This window comes from Cetorhinus maximus, chromosome 2 (genome assembly GCF_964194155.1).
Source record: "Cetorhinus maximus chromosome 2, sCetMax3.hap1.1, whole genome shotgun sequence".
NCBI lineage: Eukaryota > Metazoa > Chordata > Chondrichthyes > Lamniformes > Cetorhinidae > Cetorhinus > Cetorhinus maximus.
In genome coordinates, this window is record NC_135880.1 from 132,381,070 (window position 1) to 132,393,377 (window position 12,308).

Genomic DNA, 12,308 nt, shown 5'->3' on the forward strand with positions numbered 1-12,308 from the left:
AACTTAGCATGTGGAGAACAGTGAGGCATTCTATGCCAACATGTTTATCGACTGAAATTTAGAGCAGATTTCTCCAACAAGCAACTGAACATAATGGACACCACATTGAGAGATAAAAATATTACTTTTTTCCTCTAAGAAACGTCAAATGCACAGATGGTTGATAAATAAATTGATGTTTTTTTTTCCCCGACTACTTGTACTTAATTTTGTATTGTCTTAAGATTTATTGACACCTCAGAATATTGACTTACCTGTTATATTTCTGATCTCATCTGTGTAACAGGTAATATATGCAACAAACTTGGCTGCTTACTTCAACAAACTTCCATGATTTGTTGGCATCAGGAAAATTAAAGTAGCCATATTTTTATTGGCAAAATTTTAACAAGTCTACTTTTTTTTTTTCTTTTTATAATTTGACATGTTACATTAAACATGAAGTAAATATCAGTTCCAAATTGTACCATCACCTGAACTAGTTATCAGCATGCTAATTAGTCAACAATAGATTTGTTGCTCAACTATAATTTTATGTAAGTAGGCTAAAGTTGATTACCAGGCTTAAGTACAGACCCAATAAAGCACAAGTCACTTGAACGTATGAAAAAGGTACCGTAGTAATGAGTTCTGGACTAAAAATGAATTGACATATATAGAAATACTCATACAGATCTCGCAAAAAGGGCTGGTAGGAAGTTTGGAAATTATGCTGAAAGAAATTAAAAAAGCATGAGAAGAAGTGGACACAAATATTAACCCAAATACAATTTAGCACAAATTTTTCATCTGCTTGCAAAATACTTTTGTGCTATTGAGTGTTGGTGTGTTATTTCGAAATCCATTCAGCCGCTTTCATTTGAAGAGTGTTTATTAGTCACAATGGAGTGGAGTCCATGCTAAACTGGTAATGGAAATTGATAAATAACTAAGAATCTCACCAAACTACTTTCATGATTCTGCTCTGAATTTTGAATGCACTGTCTCGTCCCTAAATCTTCTTCAGTAATAAGCCATTGCATTGCTCCACTTGTCAAGACGACCAAATGATCTCACAGGCTCCACCATATGCTCGATCGTGACTCCAGCCACCAGACCCACCACAGATTGGCAATCTCTACAGAGATCAATGTTGCACAGGTTTCAAATTTGAAATTGATAAAGAGACTTCTACATAAATGAGCTCCTGTGCTGGTATGCAGGTTCCACGTTGAGCATGTCGTCAGCTGGTACCAATTCACTCAATAGCACAAGGCCCTGTTTAAAAGGACAGGCTTTGTACTGTTTTTAAAACTGACAGTACCACCGAAATCAGTGCTGTGGGAGTTGCTGACAGGATCACCAGGGGCAATGGCAAGCTGCCTTTAATGCTCAGCCTTTTAGCCTTGGCTGGTGCTGGTGAAGTATTTTTGACCATCCCTCGGTGGCTGAAGTTGCAAACAGAAAAAAAATAGAAACCATACAAAAGTTACGGCACAGAAAGACCCAATTCAGCCCATTGTGTCTGTGCTGGCTGAAAAAGAAAACATTTTTTTAAAAATCTAGCCACCCCTTCTAATCCTACCTTCCTTACAGACCTACTGGTCTGTAGCCTTGCAGGTTACAGCACGTCAGGTGCAGATCCCAGTGGAAGAATTTTGAGATTGAGTATCAACTATTTGATTATCAGTTGATGTCCCTGCATGCAGAGCAACAGAGCCCAGTGGGAAAAAAACAAAATAATATTTGCAGCCTCAAATCTTGTTGACCTCCCATTTCTTGTGAAAATTCTCTTGGATAACCAAGAATGCAGGCAATGATGGAATCATAATGGTTGTACTGTGTTTGCTGTAGTACTGCACAAATTTAGCATTAAACACAAGGGCCAGGATTTTACGGTCCCGCCAAATTGAATGGAGATTTAAATGGCTCGCTGCATTCGCTGCGGGGAGACATGCCGTGGCAGGGCAGTAACATCCAAGCCAAGGAGCTAAATAAGAACCTGTACACAATGCCAGCAAATGAACAGCCAAATGGTTTAAGCGGTCTTTCTCTTCACTGGGTATTAGTTTCACTTGCAGCCTAGACTGATGGGTAGATTTATAATGTCTCTTAGCATTAAGGAATCTACATACAATAAGTGTGCCACTCAATACCATTTTCAATGTGCATGAATATTTCACTGGTCATCCTGCTGCAAGCGCCTAGAAGGATGACTGCGTTAGAATAAAATCACAATGTTGCAGTAATGGGACATCGGTAGGACAGAGTTAAAAGAAAGCTTTACCACCATCTGGCCTACCACACATCTAACCTTGAACCTTGTTGTTGATGTTGACTAGAAAAATGTTTGATTCCCATTTTGATGCACACCAAGAAAATATAAACTATCAAAAAATCTGAATAATCAAGTTAAAGCAGCAATGCTTTGCAATATGAATAGAACAGCCTTCAGTAAGAATGAGTTCTAAAATCTGTGCAAATACAAATGTAATTTTTGAGTTGTGAGGTGCTATGGACAGCAATAAAAGTGGCTGCTTTTGGAATCCCCCATTAACCCATGAACAAAAGATAACAAGAAAGTGCATGCTAACTTCGAGTTTGGTGAAAATTTAATTAAAAGATTGCAAGTTATTGAAGTAGAAAGAAACTACTCCAAGATCTAGCCTGTTATATTTGAGAAGCAGTAGGGGAAATAATTCTGGTTCAAAAAGTTATTATGCTGACGCCATCTCTTACCCCTCTATGAAGTGTACGGGCAGGCAAATGTGAATGCACCAACTCAGGATGGAGCCAACTGTCAGATAACTGGAGGATATCTGTGAAGTTGGTTTAAATTGTGTTTCTTAAAGTTATTGATGTGGCAGTGCTGTCTGTCTGCGAACACAATTCTAACAAATCTGCCTGGCACAGTAGGGGTGTGGAGAATGGGAATTAAAAGGCAAACACTAACTATGATTCAATGGTAGTTCAATCTACTCCTCAGACTGTTCAATATTAAAATTATAAATTAGCAGGCATCTGAAACTCACCTGAGTCATTGCTCTGATAACTTCATTCATCTTGGATTGAAACTGGGATGACTGGATTGTTTCTGACTTCAGCTGCACATCAAAGAGTCAACAACAGATGATCGGACAACGTTAGATTCATAGGTTGACTGAGATTTGCAAAAGTTTGACAAACACCAGTGATGTGCATTCTATTGTGCTTGTGTTTCACAAACTAGATCTGTTAACTTTCTTTAAAGAAATTTCAAAGATACTTCCATATTCACAAAGGTATTTTGTTTATTTTGATTAAATCTGAAAATAAATGTTAATGAGGCATCACTTTGTCAGAAGTGAAAAAGCCATTACAACTAACCCTATTCAAACATATCAGGTTAGTGAAAATGGTTACTGGGGAAAATATGGGCCTTTAAGAGATTGCTTCACATTTCCAACTAAAAACCTATTTTTAATGGTACTGAAGGTGTAGCTTTGCAATAATTTGCAACAAATAAATCTGATCTGCCTGCTTCTCACCTACAATATTTTTGTCTGAAAGCAACACATATTATACTCACACTCTTCCTAAATCCATATTTATCAAAATATAACTATCAACATTGCTACATTGATCCAGTTTTCATTAGTCTACTGATAATACATTAAATCTTCAGTATTAGGGAAGGAAGGAAATTTATCTATAATCTTCAAATGTGAGCCTGCTATGTCCATTGCACATTCCTATCTTTATACCTTACACTTATCAAGTGCTTTATCAAAACTGATCAAACTCCTTCTCCATTAACCAAACTTAAAAATCGAGTTGAAATTAAGATGACAAATTTGAAGGTGGCAAACATACTCCAGTGCTACTCAAAACACCAGCTAAAGATTATGGCCATGAGTAACAGCATTAAAGATCTAATGTGCCTTCTTCAAACCTACCTTCTAATACACTCCAAATGCTCAACAGATTAAACATAATTTTCCAACCTTTGTGATCAAGGCACTTCAAATTATCCAATATTGCTTGGTTCCAATTAGCCTTAGATGGAGGGCCGTCAGCTGCTTAGTGATCTTAACAGGGGTAATAAACATATGGGCCAAATCTTACGGTCTCCAGATCATCAGAGGCTGTACTTACGACTGAGATGTGCGTCAGGACTCTGTGGAAATCTAAATGCTTGGACATCCGTGGGAATTGCCCAGGAAGTTTCAATTCCCCTGCTACCCGGGGCCTCCATGAAGGTCTCTGACTCTGAATAGAGTCAGTGACTTGGGACAGGTTTGATGTACTTACCAAGGTAGTTACCCAGGAAATGTTAGACAGATTAAAACCTAGTCTAACTCCTGGATAACTACAAAACTGGCCTCTAATCACTCTCCCATCACCCGACTAACCTCTCGACCTGATTACCCTCCCAACCTGATCTGTCTACAGTCATCATCCGACTACCCACTTACCCATTTATTCATTAATATTCAGACTGGACATTTAAACTTGCCATATGGTAATTCGTACCGTAGATTAGGGCTGTAGTCTTCCCCTGATGCTAGTATAATCTGATGGAGTTCTCCAAGGGATACCGTGCTCTGCATTCCTGGTGTAGCTTGTTTCAGAAGACCCCAGCGGAAATATGGAGCAGTGCCGGGTCAGGGAAATTTTTGGATGCAGTGGCAATATGAGGATGATTGCTGCTCCTCGGAAAATCTGGACCATGATGAATTGGTTAGGAGGTTAAGATTTCCCAAGTGGCTGAGGAGACCTGTCTCCTCTTAAAACTGACCTGGTGCTTATGAGTAGTGCAAGTGGCTCAATATTGCTCAGAAGCCAGTAGTGACAAGGACAGGTGCACCCTAAGTTGTTGCCCCACTATTTCTCAGCTTTGCCCTTCCACTTGTGGAACTTGTCTTAACATGAACAGCACAAGTCCCGTTTGGTCTAAGCAATGCATCCTGAGTATATTTGAGCTGAGCTGAGCTGGTTCTTTGACATCTCTTAGCTATTTTTTTTTTTAAAACAGGTGACGAATCCAGGCTTTCATTATTGCTTTGAGCAACTGCACCTAAACAGCTAATTTGGGAGGTGAAAGAACTTCGAATTTCTGCAAATAACGCATCTACCTTGCAAACAGAAAAATGTCCAAATATAAGTGAAAACATCCCATTCAACATTTCCTATTTAGTCCTTGCACATGACCTGCAGAGTTCCTTAGCTCCTTGCTGCCTTACCGAATGTGAATTTTTTTTTTAAGACCAATCCCTTCTCGCTCTGTAAACTCATCCCTATTAAGGCCAGTTATACTCCCTTTAATATTCTTCTGGGGTAACCATATGAGGACTGTAAGTGGAAAAGTTACAGTCACGTTTCCTTTTGAGCCCTAACTTTCTAATTTTTAACTTGCGTCCCTGTGAATGTGAGCCAGGCAACTGGAGAAATTCTAGTGAGGACTTTAGTTTCTAATTACAGTATACTTTTAGGAAAACTGGGCAAATCTTGTCACAGCAAACTGTCCAGCCTAGAAGCGCAAGGGATTTGACAGGGTGTTCAAATGAACCAAGTGGGGAACTTAGAAAGGCTCTGCTGAGCCAAAACAGCCTTCATCCAATTGTACTATCTGTTGAGCAGTTTTGTAGGGCAGACAGTTGTGCATTGAAATTGTTAGTTTTAATTTTATGCAGAACAATATCCAACCAATTACTGACATCTCAGGTTCCAAAATTCTTCTGGGTCCAAAAATAGGAATATTATCCCAATCGTATTCAGGTGTATTGCAGATGTTTGCAGATGACACAAAGATTGGCCGGGTGGTTAACAGTGAGGTTGAGTGTCTTGGGCTACAGGAAGATATAGATGGGATGGTCAAATGGGCAGATAAGTGGCAGATGGAATTTAGCCCTGAAAAATGTGAGGTGATACACTTTGACAAGGAAATATTCAATGAACGGCATGACACTAGGAAGTTCTGAGGAACAAAAGGACCTTGGCGTGTATGTCCATAGATCTCTGAAGGCAGAGGGGCATGTTAGTGGGGTGGTGAAAAAGGCATATGGGACACTTGCCTTATCAATCGAGGGATAGATTATACAAGTAGGGAGGTCATGTTGGAGTTGCATAGAACCTTAGTGAGGCCACAGCTGGAGTACTGTGTGCAGTTCTGGTCGTCACATTATAGGAAGGATGTGATTGCACTGGAGGGGGTGCAGAGGAGATTCACCAGGATGTTGCCTGGGATGAAACATTTAAGTTATGAAGAGAGGGTTGATAGACTTGGGTTGTTTTTGTTGGAGCAGAGAAGACTGAGGGGCGACCTGATCAAGGTGTACAAGATTATGAGGGGCAAGGACAGGGTGGATAGGGAGCAGCTGTTCCTCTTAGTTGAAGGGTCAGTCACCAGGGGGCATAAGTTCAAGGTGAGAGGCAGGAGGTTTAGGGGGGATGTGAGGAAAATCTTTTTTACCCAGAGGGTGGTGACGGTCTGGAATGCACTGCCTGGGAGAGTGGTGGAGGCGGGTTGCCTCACATCCTTTAAAAAGTACCTGGATGAGCACTTGGCACGTCATAACATTCAAGGCTATGGGCCAAGTGCTGGTAAGTGGGATTAGGTAGGTCAGGTGTTTCTCACGTGTCAGTGTAGACTCGATGGGCCGAAGGGCCTCTTCTGCACTGTGATTCTGATTCTATGATTCTGTGTAATATTGAGACCACTTGACCAGGTTATGAATGCCCTTTGTTTTCTTTATTCTTTCATGGGATATGGGCGTCACTGGCTGGGCCAGTATTTGTTGCCCATCCACAATTGCCCTTGAACTGACCGTGCTAGGTCATTTCAGGGGGCAGTTAAGAGTTAACCACATTGCTATGGATCTGGAGCCACATGTAGGCCAGACCAGGTAAAGATGGCAGATTTCCTTCCCTAAAGGACATCAGTGAACTAGATGGGTTTTTTTTAAATGACAAACAATGATAGTTTCATAGTGGACTAGCTTTATATTCCAGGTTTATTAACTGAATTCATATTCTACCAGCTGCCATGGTGGGGTTTGAACCCATGAACCCAGAGCATTAGCCTGCATCTCTGGATTACTAGTCCAGTGACATTACCGCTACGCCACCCTCTCCCCTTATTTATCACATTAATCTGGAGACTGACCTTGTAGGAACTTTCTCCCTTCGTCCCCTATTTATCAAGTTATTTCAACAACAAATTTCTCCACCCACCAGCCCTCTAATAGTCTGACCAAGCTCCATATATAGGTTATGGGCTCCCCCGTTCACCTAAAGTTCATCCCATCTATTCTCTCCAGCTATTCCTTAAACAGGACAAGAAATTTATTTGAAATGTGTAGCCACTTCGTGTCACAATTAACCAAATAATTACACGGTATTTTCTCTCCAATAAACTATTCAAATGGATTTAATTTTCTTATTTAGGATTTTGAATTGTTTAGTTCAAACATTTTTTGCACTGGTAAATAATTTCAGAATAGTAATGCATACCTGTATCAGGGAACTTTCAGATCCCACCAAACCAACAAGACCATTTACCGCAGCTAATCGATGCATTGTGGGACAACCCTTTAAAAGATGTAAGGAAATGAGGAGGATAAGCTAAACTGTTTTGATAGTTATATAGTTATACAGTGCAAAGTTATCAATCTGTAAAAATAACTGACTTCAGGACATAATGGGGAGATTATCTGTAAATATTATACTCATGCATATAGGGTATTAGGAGGCTTTAAGCTGTACAAGTTACCTTGATATCACTACACAAATCAACATCAGGTAAGATGCTCTTTCAAACACTCTCTATTGGAGCACATATATCTGAATTATCCAAAAGGAAAGAAAACATCTGGGTCATATTTGAAGGCTGACATTGTCTAATGAGAGGTCAGGAAATCATTTTATATCAGATATACACTAGTTTTTAACTAGTTATTTCTAGATCATTGGAAGATAAGAGATAAAATTACACCAACAATAAGTCAGTAGAATATACTAATAAAAATCCCTTATTCAACTGTCATCAATCAGTAGCTCTGACAATATATTGCACATTATAAAGGGATAAAACAGCATATCCTCCAACTCATCATGAGCAATGCCATGGGAGATCCTTGGCAATGTTAAAAAGGCTACATATACTGTGCCAACATATACTTTGCCACGCTTTTGTGTACAATTCCTGTGACACCATTCCCACACTTATGCATCAAGAACATTTATGCAGATTAACTCACTTTATTGAAATTCAGCACAGTGGGAGTAGTTGGCATGCAGTCAGCAAATGCACCAAAGGCACATTGAGTGTTTTAATCAATTAACAGCCAGTTCCTGGCTTTCTAAATTTTTTGACTGAGGAGGAGAAGGCTGAAGGCTCTGTATCCATTCTGATATACCTTCAAATATACTAACTCAGCACCTCAAACACTCCACCTGTTTCCCAATACAAGGCTTGAGCATCTCCAACTAGCCCCATCTTGCAAACACTGACCCTCTTCAAAATCCTCAAATACCCTAAAGACCACTTCTGCTTCTCCCAGATGCCTCACTCCTTCCCAGCATTCCCACAACTACAGTCCCATTTTTCTTACAAACTCCCAACCGCTCCCACTGCTTCAGCAATCAACCAATCATTATTGCCACACCATAATCAGAAGGCGGGTCTATTAGATTTGGATACCAACATGCAAAGAACCGATCTGGTCTTAATTATACCAAGAGTTACTAACAAACAGGTTTATTTCTTTATACAACAGAAAGCATACATTTATTTATACATAACCAGTGTGCCTAAAGTATGGCTCTGTCTCATCACATGTAAAGATACTGTAACATCACAGAATAATACAGCAGAATGGCACCATTCAGCCCAGTGTTCCTGTGCCAGCACTTTGAAAGAGCTGTCCAATTAGTACCATTCCCCAGTCCTTTTCTCAAAGTCCTGCAAGATTTTTCCTTCAAGTAGTTATCCAATCTGTCCTTTCAATATATTATTCAATCTGCTTCCACCACCCTTTCGGGCATTATGTTCCAGATCATAGCAACTTGCTGTGTGAACTCTCCCCCATCATACCTCTAATTCTTTTAACAATTAAATCTGTGCCCTCAGGTTACAGACCCTTTGGCCACTGGAAATAGTTTCTCTTTATTTACTCTATAAAAAACCTTCTTGACTTTGATTACAATCTCCCATTAACCTTTCTGTTCTGGGTAGAACAACCCTAGCTCCTCTGGTCTCTGCATGTAACTGAAGTCTCGCATCCCTGGTATCATTCTAGCAAATCTCTTCTGCACCCTCTTAAAGCCTTTGACACCCTTCTTAAAGTGCTAAGCACATAACTGGAAACAATACTCCAACTGGGGCGTTTTACAAAGGTTTGGCATAACTTCCTTGCTTTTGTACACTATATGCCTTTGTATATAAAGCCAAGGATCCTGCATGCCTTTGTAAATAGCCTTCTCAACTTGACCTGTCACCATCGAAGATTTGTGTACGAACTCCCCACATCTCACTATTCCTGCACCCTTTTAAAATTGAACCATTTGCTTTACATTGCCTCTCATCCTTCTTCCAACCAAAATGCATAACTTCACGTGTTAATTTACAAGTATATTCTCCTGAGGTTTGTTATTATCCTTTTCGATGTTCACCCTTTTCATTTTCTTTTGTCTGTAATGCATAGGAGACCAATGAATATTTAACAGAGATAAAATTAGCATCAATTCATTGAACTACAGATCATTTTTATAAACAACATCCTACTTCAGATAGAAGAATCTTTAGCCAAGCAGGAAGTAGTCGGTTATTAAGGTCTTCAGCCTTGCCATGTCCACAGACCGCCAAGCCATGAGCCATATTCCCGAGAGCCATGGCAAAACCTGGAGTCTGAGAATAAAACAAAATCAAATTTAGAACTTTAATATTCAAAGGAGCACAGTGCACAAGATATGCCCATGTGCGTGTGTGTGTGGGTGTGCATATTTGATGGCTTGGTCCAGTTAACAAAGAAGCAGAATTCACGAGTCTGTAGAACAAGCTCTCAGAATCATTATTTTTTTATTCGGTGTTAGATTCCTACACTTCCACATGGTTGGTAGTGATCCACTCTCTGGCTAGACATTTCATCTGATTAACTGAAGGCACATATAATCAACATGCATCAACACAGATGCTCCGAATTTCCACACAGCAATGTTAATGCAAACTATGTCATGGGCAATTGGTGCAGGTTTCCCCACACAGGGTCTGCATTCACACTGTGGACCAAACATGTCAAGGTTTCCTAATATGAAAGCTACAAGTCTACCCTACAGGACCCCAGTCAATGACTTCAGATTGTGTGTGTTGATGCTGCTACCTAAATACAAGCTTTCATATTTCTGCCAGATTCTCGTTTACACAAGGAGTTAATCCCATGTTTTGATCCATGTGATCTCAGACTGGTTTTGATCGTGTGCTGGTGTCGGAGAGGAATTTTCCAGAGTGCTTTTTCCCCTTATTGACCCAGGACTTTTCTATATATTTTTGTTTCCCACAAAAAAGCGACACAGCTGTGTGTGTGTGGGTGGGGGAGGGAAGAAGTACTTAGTCACAATAGTTGATGGAACCGCTGGGCTTCTCCTGCTCATCAAGTGAACATGTTATTAAAAATTATGGAAAATCGTGAACTTGAAATCTTGTGCAAGTCTGATTTTAAAAAGGACAGAGTCTCAAACTTGTATTCTAATATTGCTAAGGCTTGGATTTGTATCAGTTTGGCATAGCTAGTTCCACATTGCTTTAGAAAGCTTTTTACTTTTCTTCCTATTGTCATGAAAAGCATTAGGAATCAAAGCTGCATCACTATTCACTAGTCATCCAGCCACCCAAGTGCATAATAGTAATTATTATTACTTTTTCAACCCACATGTTCTACTGTTTACACTACCTGGCTTGCACGCTTTCAAGTTTAAACATTGACATCTCCTGGTCTTAACAAATCACAGTTAAATATATTCACTGCCACGATGAGCTGTATTTCTTCTTCTTTGTGGGCTCAGGGGAGAAAACTAAAATGACCTTATTTAGTTTTATAACATCAGTGGGGGATCATATGAGTCATAAGACTAGAAGACAAGTGAAGATAACCCAAAACTTAATTTTCATTTTCAAACCTTTCTGCAATCATGTTACCAGGCTGAGAAAAATGTCTGACAAGTGGTGGAGTTATTGAGAGCCCTAATGATGGTCTGTTGTGCAGCTAACCTGTACAGGGCAGAGAGGTCCATTCTCTGTTGAGCTAGTTGGTTACAGCAAGGACAGGAGTAGAGGTGATATAACTGACACAGCTGAGCTGGAGTATAGGAAAAAAAGCCAGTGTTGTTGCCCAGAGAGAACAGGCTCTGGTCAGCTTTGATACAAATGAACAACCAAGGATAACACAATGACCAGGCCTGTTATTTTTTTATTATTTGATCATGGCTAGGCAACCATTTATTGCCCATTCCTACATGATCTCATTCAGAGGGCATTTAAGAGTCAACCACATTGCTGTGGGTTTGGAGTCATGTGTAGGCCAGACCAAGTAAGGGCAGCCTAAAGGACATTAATGAACCAAATGGGTTTTTACAACAATCGACAACGGTGTTATGGTCAAGAGGCTTTTTAATTGCAGATTTTTTATTGAATTCAAATTTCACCACCTGCTGTGGTAGGGTTCAAACCCAGGTCCCAGGGCATTATCCTGGGTCTGTGGAATACTAGACCAGTGACAGTCCCCCTACCAAAGGGCAGTCAGAACTTGTGTAAGTCTGCACTGGAAGAAAAGAAAGACCTTTCATTTTTAAGCAGTGTCCAATTAGATTCTCAGGAAGTCTCAAATGGTTTCAGAATTACAAATTACTTTATTAATATTGTGGCAGTGTAGCAAGACTCAGTGGGTGAGACAAATCAGTTTATTTTTGGCACTCTTGGTTTGGGCAGGACATCTGCTCTTTTTCCTAATAGTGTCATAGGAAAATCTGGTTCTAACTAAATAAGCAGACGGATTCTCTGTTTAATGCTTCATCCAAAAGATGGAACCTCTGACAAGGAGGTACAGAGGCACTGAAGTGTGAACCAAGATTGTGTGCTCAAGTCTTGGAATCATGCTTCTGAGTCAGAAGCAAGAGTGTTACCACTGAGCCAAACTGAATTAAATATATATAAAAGCCCTTTGGCACATTAACTTTAAAACGCATCAGCTTTATGTTACCTCATATTAGCAGATTGATTTATATGGAAAGTAGCTATGATTCGAGTTGAAATATGCAATTGGTCCTGTCATGTTTTAAGATTTCTTCGACCATTT

The 12,308-nt window shown here is 39.8% G+C and overlaps 1 protein-coding gene across 10 annotated transcripts in view; it reads right to left on the reverse strand.

Moving 5' to 3' along the window:
- Positions 1-12,308, reverse strand: part of focad (focadhesin) — a 243,647-nt gene that overhangs the window by 57,215 nt on the left and 174,124 nt on the right. For all 10 annotated transcript variants that reach the window (XM_078569505.1, XM_078569555.1, XM_078569487.1 and 7 more), the window contains 3 exons: positions 9,743-9,865; positions 7,471-7,548; positions 3,012-3,083 (listed from right to left, as the gene is read on the reverse strand). In XM_078569505.1, coding sequence (XP_078425631.1) covers positions 3,012-3,083; positions 7,471-7,548; positions 9,743-9,865 — 273 coding nt within the window. The remainder of the gene's footprint in view (positions 1-3,011; positions 3,084-7,470; positions 7,549-9,742; positions 9,866-12,308) is intronic.